The sequence below is a fragment of the Mesoplodon mirus genome, assembly GCF_964341445.2.
Source record: "Mesoplodon mirus genome assembly, chromosome: 18".
In the NCBI taxonomy this organism is placed as follows: domain Eukaryota; kingdom Metazoa; phylum Chordata; class Mammalia; order Artiodactyla; family Ziphiidae; genus Mesoplodon; species Mesoplodon mirus.
The window spans coordinates 56,407,769-56,420,585 of NC_138994.1; the positions used below are offsets into that span (position 1 = coordinate 56,407,769).

General features: G+C 51.8%; 1 protein-coding gene across 1 annotated transcript; it reads left to right on the plus strand.

Annotated features, from left to right (window-relative positions):
* Positions 1-2,910: 2,910 nt before the first annotated feature.
* On the plus strand, positions 2,911-7,358 carry SPACA3 (sperm acrosome associated 3). The gene is made up of 4 exons (XM_082604646.1): positions 2,911-3,112; positions 3,881-4,039; positions 4,460-4,538; positions 6,752-7,358. Exons 1-4 carry the CDS (start codon positions 2,926-2,928, stop codon positions 6,816-6,818), a joined length of 492 nt encoding a protein of 163 aa, XP_082460772.1. The 5' UTR covers positions 2,911-2,925; the 3' UTR covers positions 6,819-7,358.
* The last annotated feature ends 5,459 nt before the right edge of the window (positions 7,359-12,817 follow it).

The following is a 12,817-nucleotide window of genomic DNA, read 5'->3' on the forward strand; positions in this document are numbered from 1 at the left end:
CACCATTGTTCTGTGGAAGTTCACCGTGTAGTGGGAAAGGCTAACGTCTTACAGTCTACTGGGCAGGAGGGCAGAAACACAGGGCGCTTTGGGAGTATTGGGGGGGCGGGAGCCCCCTGGGGGAGTCTCGCTGGGAAACTCACCCCTAATGTGACCCTTGAAATATAGGTAAGAGTGAAGCAGGTAAAGGAAACGAGAGGGTTCCTGTTCAGACGGCAAGATCGTCGTGAGCGGATGACATGGCATTACTGGAACTTAATGTGTCACACGGGAGAGGTCAGCAAGGCTGGGTCATGAGGGTCCTTGTGGACCATGCTTAGGAGGAGTGAGGAAGGAAGCCATCAAAGGATGTCACAGGCCAGGCTTTTTGTGTCAAACCTTCATGCTGGTGAATGTAGGTAGATGAGTTGGGGAGAAGGTCAGGACTGGATCCCAGGAGACCATCAGCACACCAGGAGGGTGGTCCGAACTAAGGAAAAGATGTTGCCCTTGGAGGGAAGGTGGACTCAACAGCCCATTGGGATTGATGGCTTGGGGATGAGTGAAAGATGCTGTGATGGAGAGGGGTGAAGAATGACATTTATATCTGGATAAAAATGTTGATCCAATTTGGATAAATAGGTTTAAACCATAAAACACGATGAGTTTAAAACCAAGAATGTTTTAAACCAAGAAAGGGAAGACATACAAAAGAGCACTAAAATGGTGGGAAGGTTCATTCTGTTTTGGACGTGCTTAGTTTGAGTTCACCGTGTCTTATCCAAGCGGAGATTCCCAGGAGGCAGTTACCTATGAGGTCTGCTGCTCCAGGGAAGATGTCCTGTAAGCCGTCATCCTGCAGTGGGCAGTAGGCACAGACATGCTTAGGCATCTTGCAGGCTGCCCAGAGGGTTTCCTGAAGTGGGAGAGAGGAGGGCTCAAGGGAGAAATGCCTGGGAAGCATATCAGCATTTAAGGCCTGGGCGGAAGTGGATTCCACAAAAGGGAATCTGAGGAACCTGCCAGAGGGGAGCGTCATGGAAGCGGAGAGAGGCAAGAGTTTCAACCAGGTGGAGTGGCGGCGGCGTGCAAGGCTGCTGAGGGCTCCCGCGAGACAGGAGCTGGCGAGGGTCCATCGGACTGCATAGAGCAGTGTCAGGCGAGTGGCCATGGTGGTGACGCTAAATTTCACTGGGTTGAGAAACAAACGGGAGGTGAGAAAATTGTAGATTTTCCCCTAGAAGTTGAAATGAGAAAGAGAGGGAGAGGGACAGGTCAGTATAGATAAAGAGTCCGGGGAAGGTATTTTAGAGGCTGGAGACCTAAGCATGTCTGTACCTGCAGAGGAAGGAGGGGTTGGTGGACAGGAGGGGCTGGTGATGCTGAGAGAGGAGAAGTGGCTGGTAGAACACGATGGAGAGGTGGGAAAGGATGAAACACAGAGCTTGGAGGAAAGATGGGCCCCCGTCAGTGTAGAGGCACCTCCTCTGTGAGGGTAGGTGAGGCTACTGATGCACTTGTGAATGGGATGGGGTAAAAGCAGAAAGAGGAAGGAAATCTCACCTGTGAGCACCTTGTTTTTTCTCAGTGAGGCAGGAGGTGAGGTGGGACAGGGCAGGGAGGGGACTCAAAGATGGTGATGAGGGTCAGGAATACCCTCTGAGGGAAATGGGAGAGAGAAAGCTGACCAAGACGAGCATCAGTGCCGGTGCCAGCATCACTTCCTAACAGAAATAATGACCAGCCGAGTTCTAGTGCAAAGAGCCCTGTTCTCTCTGTGCCTTTCTTTTCTCATTCATTCTTTCAACAATCCGATGAGGCAGGTGTGATTAATTTCCTCATGTTATAGAGGAAGAAGATGGTGCTGGGAAAGTGTCCACATCAGAGACGTTACGTGTAGGGAGCGGGCTTCCCGCTGAGACGAGGCTTACTGCAAAGCACACCCTTGTCTTGTCATCCTTGGGCTCGGGGCCACCTAATTGTAGGGACACCCACTCCCGAGGTTGTGTTTCATTTTTGGAATCTATGAAGGTGGAGGGCCCGTTGGGGGGCCGAGGTCGTGAGAGACATGGAGAGGTAGGTCACAGGTGGCTGGGGAGAGGTAGAAGTGGAATAGAGACACTTCTGTATCCTGAGACAGAGTGGAGGCCAAGGTCATACTCAGGTGCAAATGTCCTTCATGATGTTGGGGACAGGCCTGCAGAGCCAGTGATGAGAGGCGTGGAGGGCAAACTGAACTGGGCGAGGTGAGCTTCGAGGGAGGCCGGGCTTTAACAAGGTGATGGTTTAGATGGGGTGGTGGGCGTGGAGGAGAGTTTCAGCATCGCCTTGGGTGGCCTGTGTGTGGGAGAAAGAGCATCCTCCACTTGAGAGGCTGCAGGGGGGCCGTGTTCTAGGGGGAGCCAGGAGGGGGAGGCTCAGTGCTAGAAGAGAGCTTCGTGGCATCTGGGCTGAGGGATTGATTTACACTGATGCCACTGCTCAGCTGTGCCCTCTGGGAGCACCTGCTTGTGGCCAAACCCTGGTGGGACTTTGGAGTCACATAAACTTTGGTCTCAGTCCAAACTTTGTCCCTTCTGAGTTGTGAAGTCTTGGGCTTCAGGATTCCGTGATGCCTGGCAAGTAGTATGGAGCTCAGAACATGTTTGTCCTCTCCCCGGTCCCCCTCCTCTTCTCTCAGCTGCCGGGACCGGGGGGTACAAAGCAGGATTGGAGGGGAAAGGGGCTGGCCTTGGGGAACCCTCTTCTGGCTCTTGGTGGTACGGCTGATGCTCCATCCGGGCTGCAAGGGAGCAGGTTGGCAGTGTTGGAGCCTTCTCCCCACTTGCCAGGTACACTCAGGCCCTGTTTCCCTTCGTTTTCCAGGGGTAGCCTTCTGTGAGCTGCCTGTCATCTCAAAGCCCAGCTTTGAGCCAGGGTGGCAGGATCTCCAACCCTGCCGCCCGCATGGAAGGTGGGAGCTGGCCTCCCAGAAGGTGGCCGTGCCTGCCTGGGATCATGTTGCTGGCCTTGGCCTCTCTGCTCAGCTGCCTGCTCACCTCCGGCCAGGCCAAGGTCTACAGTCACTGTGAGCTGGCCAGAGTGCTGCAGGATTTCGGCTTGGATGGATTCCGGGGATACAGCCTGGCAGACTGTGAGGACTGCACTCCCTCCCTCCCTCCTCCTCCCTCAAGGGCTGTGGCCTTGGGAGCCTCTGTTCTCCTTTGTCAAACAAGGATCCTATGAACTGAGGGGTAGAGAACACCTGGCACTGGGGTGAATACACAGCAGGCAGGCGACAGGCAGCCAAATCAGAATGACCTCTTCATTTTCTCCCCCGCTGGTAAAGTCAGGAGCCAAAGGAAAAGAATGGTTTCCTACCCTACTCTGAATTGTGACCACTAGGATCAAACATTCCCAGTGAAGTTTAGGGCAAGCTGAGCAAAGCAGTAAATACTAAACTTTTCAAGCTGGTGGCAGTTTCGAGAAGCTATGAGATACAGCCACAGCCGGACTCATTTCTTCTCTAGTTCTAGCCCTCTCTCTAGGTTCCCCCTGTGCCTTCCTAATCATGGCTCTAAAGAGCGAGCTCTTGTTCATTCACCCCACAGCATTTCTTGGGTCCTACTATGTGCGGACAGTGAGACCGTGGGAAAATTGCTAGCCTAGGAGTCAGGACGCCTGAGGTCCGGTCCTGACTCTTGCTATTTGGTAGCTCTGTGTGACCTTGAGTAAGTCACTTTGCCCCTCCTAGCTTCGATGGATTCATTTGTCAAGGAGGTGGGAGGGCGTCTGCCCTGACTGCCTGGAAAGAGGAGTTGAGGCTCGGAGGAGGTGATGTGTGCAGTCTGCCCCATGAGCCCTCTGGTCCGGATTGGCCTCCATCATTCGACCCGCAGGCCTGTGTCTCCGCCCTGTGCAGGGGTCTGTCTTGCTTACTTCGCAAGTGGCTTCAACACAGCTGCCGTGGACCACAAAGCCGATGGAAGTACCAACAGCGGCATCTTCCAGATCAACAGCCGGAAATGGTGCAAAAATCTCAACCCCAATGTCCCAAACATGTGCCAGATGTACTGCTCCGGTAGGCTGGGCCTGGGCCCGGGGCTGGCTGGGGCCGGGCTCGGCACTGGCCATTGCTTCTTCCCCAGCCTTGTGTGTTCCTCCTGCCTTATGTTTGAGTGGGGACCCCTGCTGCCTGCTGGGTCTACCAAGGAGGGCGGGATGGGGCGAGTGATGAGGATGGGTCCTCCGTGAATCTGATTTGGGGTCCCAGAGGGAACACTCTCCTGAGAGCTATGGGAAGGGAGGTGGGGATGGCTTCTGATGGGGGGACGTGATCGGGTAAGCCCTGTGCTTCCAGGGCGGTCGAGGGACAGGGTTGAATTTAGGATGGAGGAGGGTGTGTACATGTGTGAGAAAGACAGAGAGATAGAGACAGACTCTGGCTGGCCAGCTCCGCCCCCTGCTCCCTCATGGTGTTTCTCTCTGCCTCCCTCCCCAGACTTGTTGGATCCTAACCTCAAGGATACTGTTATCTGTGCCATGAAGATAACTCAAGATCCCCAGGGTCTGGGCACCTGGTAAGTAATGTAGGTTGGAGCCCCCTGCAAGGTGATGTGGCTAGGACCACAGTAGGGAACTAACCTTCTCTGAGCGTCTTCCTTATGCCAGGCACCATTCCATGGCCTCACAATCTAATCTGCACGGCCACTTTCGGGGACGGGGCTCACTACCACTGATGTATTTACAGACAACACACTGAATTTTAGGGAGGAGAAGTCACTGGAGGTCACGGAGCCAAGCCTGGCTCTTCCAAGATCCGCCTATGTCGGGATGCCTGCCTACAAGTTCATTAGACCAGGGTCTAGGAACTTTGTTTGTTTCTTAACTGTGGCATCATTGTCTAGTACGACAGATCACTAAGAAGTTCCCTGCTTGAAGCACGGGGGTGGTGCTCTGGAGCCACACCATCAGCCTTCCCTTTACTCACCTCCTTCCCACAAGATGGCCTCTGGAGCCATCCTCACAGGCAAGGGAGTTGGATGAGCATCCGATGGGGCATTGGACTATATCTTTGGAGCCCCTGAAGCAGCAGGCCTACAGCTTCCCAGCCTCTTCCGATGGGAGCTTCTCTACATAGAGTCTCCAACCTCCCTTTACTCCCCTATCTGGATAGCAGCAGGGGACAGAATGTGGGGAAGGTCAAATCCCTCCAGGTGGCCAGAGTACCAGAACTCAGGGCAGATGCGATAGTGAGGAGGCTGGTGGGGTAATTAGGAAAGTATCAAATGTCAGTCCATGAGCAGAAGGAAGCGAGACGGACTAGAGGCAGGGGGGCTAGTTGGGAAGCCTTTGCAGGAGTCTAAGTGAGAGACAGAGGGTGTGGACTCAGACAGTTGTGTAGGTGATGGACAGGAGAGGGGTGAGGGGTGAGGTGCTGTGGAGGAGGAACAGGGACATGTGATACATGGCCAGTGAGCGAGAGGAGGAGGTGAAAAGGACCATGAACAGAGAGAAGGTCCAAGGTGGGCCTTGACAATGGCCACAGCTTTGGAGATGTGTTGATTTGAGAACAGTTGAAGCCCCAGGAGCTGAATCTGGAATGAGGCAGGCTCAGCAGGATAGAATGCACATCTGTGAAATCAGGAAGGGTGAATGCAGGCTCAGGTAGGAATCCAAGGGCTTGAGGCCTTGGGGGCACTACCTTGGGATGGAAGAAACAGGTTATTTTGGGTTAAATCAAAGAACAGCTCTCTTGTATGCTGGGAGTAAATTTGTGGCATGTATAACCACTGAGAGGTGGCTGAGGCTAATAGGAAGTGGTCCTAGAATGTAGGAAGGGTGCTGTTTTTTCCCTCCACATGCACACCTGAGAACTCATCTGTGCCAGGCTCTGTGCTGGGTGCTGGGCTTCAGGCGTGGCCAAGACCCAGTTCTTTGCCCTCAAGGGTCTCAGTCTAATGGAAGAGATGAACAGGCCAGTCAACCCCTCTCACCCTCCTTGCCATTGGGCTCTCTGACACTGACATCATAGAGGACCCTAGTTATCCAAGTTTGGAACCCCTGGGAACTTGGGACCCCCAGGATCCCAGGATCTTGCTTAACTTCCTCAAGATGCTAGTATGACACTGGAACAAGGTAATGGTCCTAAAAGAGCCTATAAACTATAGTTACCAGCAACTGAAAGATCCAGGTTGGTAGCCAAGGAGAATTGGGTGTAGGTGCATTTCTGTCATTTACAAGCTGTGGACCTTGGGCAAGTAATTTTGCATCTTAGTCTCAGCTTTTCATTTGGAATATAGGAAACATAATATCTGCCCAATCTCCCTTATAGGGCTGCTGCGGCGGGGGTGGTGGTGGCAGATAAATGGGTGATGGGTGTGACAGTGCTACGTAAACTGTAAAGGGCTGTACGCATGTACGGTGGCATCACTGTCTGCAGAAACAGCATGGTGTAGGAAGCGAGCATTGAATTGGGGCTCTGGACCCTAGTCTTTGCCACTGACTTCTGGGTGAACTTGAGCAAGTTACTCTGTTATCTCCGTCGGTAAAATATGGAGGCTAGACAGGTAACTTTTTAAGGGCCATTCGCTCTCTCTTTTATTTTTTTACTTCTTTTAGGGGGCTCTTTGCTAGTTAACACAGCTGACTTGTCTCTCTTCCCCTTGCTAGCTAGCCCTTTCCTCACCTCACTTCTGGTTTAGAGCCCACGCCTCCATCCTGTTCTTCTCTGAGCAAAGACTGAAGACTGCAGCTGATCTGGTCTCTCCTCTTCCCCATCTTCCATCCTCAGGGAGGTCTGGAGGCATCACTGCCAGGGCAAGGACCTCAGTGAATGGGTGGATGGCTGTGAATTGTAGGATTCTCTCTGGATGGACAGGCCATGCATAGCAGCTTGGGAGATGTGGTTTGGTTCCTGACCCAGGCCTGGGGAGACAAGCCAACTAATAAAGTATAGTTTAATATAAGTGTGGTTCTCAGCTATCACTGTGTGTCCAGGTGGCGTGTTGGAGCCAGAAGCATCTCAGGGTTTCCTCACTATCTGCATGGGCTGGGGTTCAGCTGGACTCCAAAAAGCCTACCACGGGAGGTTTGCCTCCATTCCTGGAGGCCTGGGGAAGGGGGGTGTCAGTGCCTGTGTTGCCCACACCTGGCAGAGTTTCCTACATGAACCTCTTTTTTTTTTCTTTTTTTGTTGGGGGTAGGAGTTTATTAATTAATTGATTTATTTTTGCTGTGTTGGGTCTTCGTTTCTGCGTGAGGGCTTTCTCCAGTTGTGGCAAGCGGGGGCCACTCTTCATCGCAGTGCGTGGGCCTCTCACTATCGTGGCCTCTCTTGTTGCGGAGCACAGGCTCCAGACGCGCAGGCTCAGTAGTTGTGGCTCGCGGGCCTAGTTGCTCCGCGGCATGTGGGATCCTCCCAGACCAGGGCTTGAACCCGTGTCCCCTGCATTAGCAGGCAGATTCTCAACCACTGCGCCACCAGGCAAGCCCTAAATGAACCTCTTGAATATATGCTTGATGCGTGAACGATGCATCCTGAATGAATGGTAGGCACTCAGCTAACGTTTGTAGAACTAGTGAATGCATGGGCCCCGATACCTTCTTTCAACATAGCAACAGTTCATTCAACAGTAGCTGTCAGGCCCCAGGCTTCTCTCTAGATGGAACCACAGCACCTCCCGAGCTCTCTCCCTCTCAGGGGGACCGCTCTGGCTGCTTCTCATCCAAGTCCCACTCACCTCGCACTTGGCCATATCTTGGAGCAGTGGGGGATTTGGCATAATTCGGGAAGAGCTGGCTTAATGGGGTTTCTCCTTTATCCTGGCTGCCCGACCTTGGCAAGGTCACTCCACCTCTCATGGGCAAACTCCTAATGGACAAGAGGCGCTAATAAAGGCCAGCTTGTAATATCGTATCGATATCAATTACATAATACAGAGCAGGGAGGCACGTGGTACAGGGCATGGCACAGAGTTGGGGGGAGGACTTAAGAAACACTGGTCTCTTGTCTGGTTTCCCTGAGCTCTGGGGGTCCCAAGTCCCAGCCCACCTAGTGGGCACATGTCCTGCCTGTCCTGGTGACCAGGGCTTCCTTGGGAGGTCTGCACCAATGTCCTTGTCACTGTTTGCTGAGAATGAGGAAGAGGAAAGGAGAAGGTGTGGGAAGAAAGAGCAGAAGAGGCACGGGGATGGTTTGGATAAAGTGGCAGAAATTTCTATGGGAGGTGGGGAGAATTAAGTGAAGTTCTGGCACTTTTTAAAGTCCAAGTCACTAATAAGGACCCACTGTATAGCACAGGGAACTCTACTCAATACTCTGTAATGACCTATATGTGTTAAGAATCCCCCCCCGCAAAGTGGATATATGTATAACTGATTCACTTTGCTGTACACCTGAAACTAACACAACACTGTAAATCAACTATATTCCAATTAAACATGTTAAAAAAAAGAAAAGGAAAAAAAAAGTCCTAGTCACCTCATTCTTGGACGAGTTTGGCTCCAGGAGACTGATTGGAAATGGACTTTATCTTTTGTGCTATGGGTGGGGTGAATGCCCCAGGGGATAATTAGCTTGCTAAGGTGCTGTTCCTTCTCTACCTGCAAGTACAGGGGAGGGGGTCAGAGGCTCCTGGCAGCTGAGTGAGGCTCTGCAGTGTGCTTCTCTTGGGCTGAGGTCCCCGTGCTCTGCCTGTAAGATCCATACCCTCAGCTGCATGTGGCTGGCTTTTTCCACTCTGAACACTGGCCTGAAGCTTTTAGAGTGGAAAACTATGGGAAACTGGCCCAATCAGATGGGATCCAGCACTCACCGGACACCTCTATTGCAAACTGAGCACAAGCCTCTACTCTATGTGGCCAGGAATCCTTCTGACACGTCAATGGCAGCCACTCTTGATGGAGTTGGCGTGTAGGATAGGACTTCATCGTCTCCGAACTGCCACGTGTCAGGCATCTCACCAGCACTTTCCATGGTTTATCTCACCACCCTCGCAGCATCCCCAGGGGGTTAGAGATGGTCATCCCCATTTTTCAGGAGAAAACTGAGCCCCAGGCAAGTTCTAGAACTTGCCCAAGGTAACACAGTTGGTGGAACTGCGATTCGGATGGGGCTGTTGAACTCCAAAGGCTGTGCTTTGTCCTCAGCATGTCCCAACCTCCATAGCTGGACCAGCCCTTGGACTCTCAGTTGGCTGGACCCCTGGGGTGGGAAGGCACAGTGGATGGAGGGCAATGGAGAGACAGCCCAGTTCTATCCAGCAAGCATCTGTCCTTCCTCAGACACTTCACGTTCTCCTCTGTCTCCAAGCCTTTTCTCAGGTATCTCCTCTGCAGACCTGCCTCCCTGGCAACTTCCACCCACCTCTCAAGGCTCCAGCCAGAACCTACTAATGCCTCAGCCCGGCAGACAGCCCTGGTGCCTCTTCTCCAATGAGTGTGCGTGCCAGATGCATCTCCGCTTTACGTCTCTCTGCTCAGGTTCTTGTGTGCGTGCCTGTCGCCTACATCTGCCTAGACTCTGAGCTCTGAGACTGTGTCCTCTTGATATATGAGCCTCGCAGAAAATGCTCATGGAGTGAGGAAGTCCGGATGGAGACCCCCAGCTGGTGCTGGGAAGTCTTCCAGCTGTTTCTTGTCCCTCCTCCCTGTAAGGCAGGTTGAACTGAGGACGCTTTGGTGCCCTCCCACCACTTTCTCTTGGGCTTATTTTAACTTGGATAGAATTCCTCTTGAAAAGAAGCCACAAAGTCTGAATTACACTAAAGACAAACAGCCCATGATGGTGCTAAGTTAGCCAAATGAGCCACTGCCTTCGGAAGCAGGTGGTGTGGAGAGTAGTTTTAAGGAATCAAGACATCAAAATTCCCCCTGCCAAGGCATCACTCATGGCCATTATCACGGGGTGTTTTTTTTTTTTTTTTTTTTAAACAAAAAGCACTATTACAGCCTTGCTCAAAAACAAATGAGATGGGTCTCCCTTGGTGGCACAGTGGTTGAGAGTCCGCCTGCCGATGCAGGGGACACGGGTTCGTGCCCCGGTCCGGGAAGATCCCACATGCCGTGGAGCGGCTGGGCCCGTGAGCCATGGCCGCTGAGCCTGCGCGTCCGGAGCCTGTGCTCCGCAACGGGAGAGGCCACAACAGTGAGAGGCCCGTGTACCGAAACAAACAAAAAAACCAAATGAGATGTCAACAGGGGTGCGTGTCTAGGGGCTCAACGGCATACAGAGACCATGCGCGTGTGTTTCCTGCATGCAGTGGACGCAGTGGTCACATTCCTGAAGAATCAGGCCACAGGGATGTTTGTAGAGCGATGCTACAGTTACTTTCTATGTATGCAGGTCTCCTCGGCCCTCGTAATCACCACGTGCATAAAGTAATCCCAGAGGTTCTCTGTTCATACTGATTTTCTGCTCGTTCATTCATTTTGCCCTCTGTGAGAACTTGCTGGCACACAAGCTGCAGCAGGTGCCAAAGGTTTAAAAAATTAGAGGAGAAAAAACTTGACGTTGATCAAACCCAATCTATCCTTTTTCCTGCCTGTAAATTGAAAAATGGCAGTCAGAATATCATTTAGGGGAAGAAATGTTGGTTGCTCTAGTGGCACTCTCCTCCTGCAGTTCTTCTGGGGGAATATTTAGCACTTTCTAGACCAGGGGTGCATCCCTAGGGGATCACAGATGGGCTTCTGGGGTCCATAACCCTCCTAAAATTGTATGCAAAATTTTATGTACATCTATGACGACACGTGCAATTTTTTTTTCTGGGGAGAGAGTTCATAGTTTTCACCTTATTTTTAATCCAAGCAAGATTTAGAATCAATGTTTTACAGGAAGAAAAAAGGAAAGAAGGAAAGATAGAAAGTAGACACCTCAGCTAGTTTAATCCTCATAATTACCCTGACACCTAGGTATCATTTTCTCCGTTATACAGATGGGAAACAGAGGCTCTGAGCAGTAAACGGAACATTTGCTTGGATACCTGACACCCATTCTCTATTTAGACTCACAGACCATTGGAGTTGGGATGCACCAAAAGGATTATTTGTCCATTTCCCACCCCTCCCCTCTTATAGAGGGGGAAACTGAGGCCCAGAGAAGTGAAATACCTTTTCCAAGGTTATATGGTTAGTTTACAGCAGAAGCAGGTTAGAAATTCAATCCTTTGACTCTGTCCAAAGCTTTCGCCAGCTATTGCTTTATTCTTCCAAACCCGGTAAGCGTAGGTTTCATTGACTGTTAAATCGAATTAGTAAGACGCCCTCCCCTTTCCACCCATCCTCAGGCCGGGCTGGTTCCCACTGACCTGTTTCATGGTTCCCAGGGACCCTGTGGCCCCCAACACACTCAGCCTATGAGCCTTAGGAATACACAGATGCATGCGCAAAATGATTCTACGTGCTAGGAATCCCAGAGCAATTAGGTAGATGCATCAACCCTTGGCTTGGGAAATACGGTCCTAGACCCTTGGAGAGCAGAGGAAGGAGCTTGAAAGGCTTCAGCCGTGATACAGTCCTCAACCTGCTGTCCTGGCCCTCCATCCTTCGGCACCTGCCTGCCTCTCCGTGGTCACTGTGGACACTTGCCCCTTTCCTTTCTTTGCTTGGCTCCCCTGGACTTAGGTGCAGTCCCAGGACTGTGCCTCTCCTCCAGCACTCCCCCGTCCCACCCCACCCCCCGGCTCTGCATATGCTGCTCTATCGCTCTCCTTCCGCTGCAAAATTCAGATCCGTCTCTCAGGGTCATCTGTTTACGTGTCAGTGTCCCCTGCTCAGATGATAAATTCCTTGAGGGCAAGTGCCCGGCGCTCAATAGACCATCAATAAATGGAGAACCCGTGTTCTTCACGTGTCTCCCCTTCCCGCATTGCCTTGCTCCCCTCCGAGCTATGCCAAGAAGCTTGTTCTAGGCAGCGTGGGGTCTGCCCTGGCTGTGGGTGGATCGGGGCTGGCAGCCCACACCCCCGGAGAAGTAAATTCTTTGCTTCTCTGTAACGGGGGAGCTTTCTGCAGGCGCTTTCTGGAGGCCTCTTGCCTCTGCTGCGAGTTTAGGTCTCAGAATCGAATTGAAATCTCTGAGCTTGTGGAGGAGGAGGTCCCAGGTTCTTCCTTGTGTCTCAGGCTCAGGCTGGCTGAGCTGAGCTTCACCTGAGGGAACTGTTACCACGAAGATCACACCTGTGGGCGGGGCCTGCCCTGCCTTCCTCCCTCCCAGCTCACCAAGAACTAGCCAGAGACCCTCTGTGGACCCTTGGGTCACTAGGTGTGTTCCTGGTTGAGACTGTTACGAAAATAGCTCCCAGCTGGAGAGAGGAAAATAACCTCTGACCTCTCTCCGCCCAGAACAACAAGAAAAAACAGCATTTAAGCAGCAGCTGGCTCAGTCCCTGGCAAGGCTACTCACAGAAATGCTTATTCCTTTCGCCTAGCTGCAGCAGACTCCACCGATTCTGAGATTATGTGCCATTATTTGGTTGATCGATCAATTGATTGGTTGACGTGACACTTTGAGGTCACTGATGATTCATCCTTGTGCATTGTTGGGCTTGTGCTCAGTCCAAACTTGCGGCCATCATGTCATCATTTGGTGACTCTTGAAAATGTGACACTTCCCAGGTCTTCTCGGTCTACCAAACCTCTCCAGTAAAGAAATCATTTCTCCACTAAAGGAATGATTGCACACAAGGCTACTTGTTTGAAATAATGATACTAAAAAATACCACCACGCCCAAGAATTTAGGCTTACAACTATGTCTTTGCTCAACAACCGGTTAATTATAATCAGTAGCTGGCGATTGATTTATTCTCTCGAATTTCCTGTCTTTTCTTCTTTAAACAGGTTCAGTTTGTAGACCTG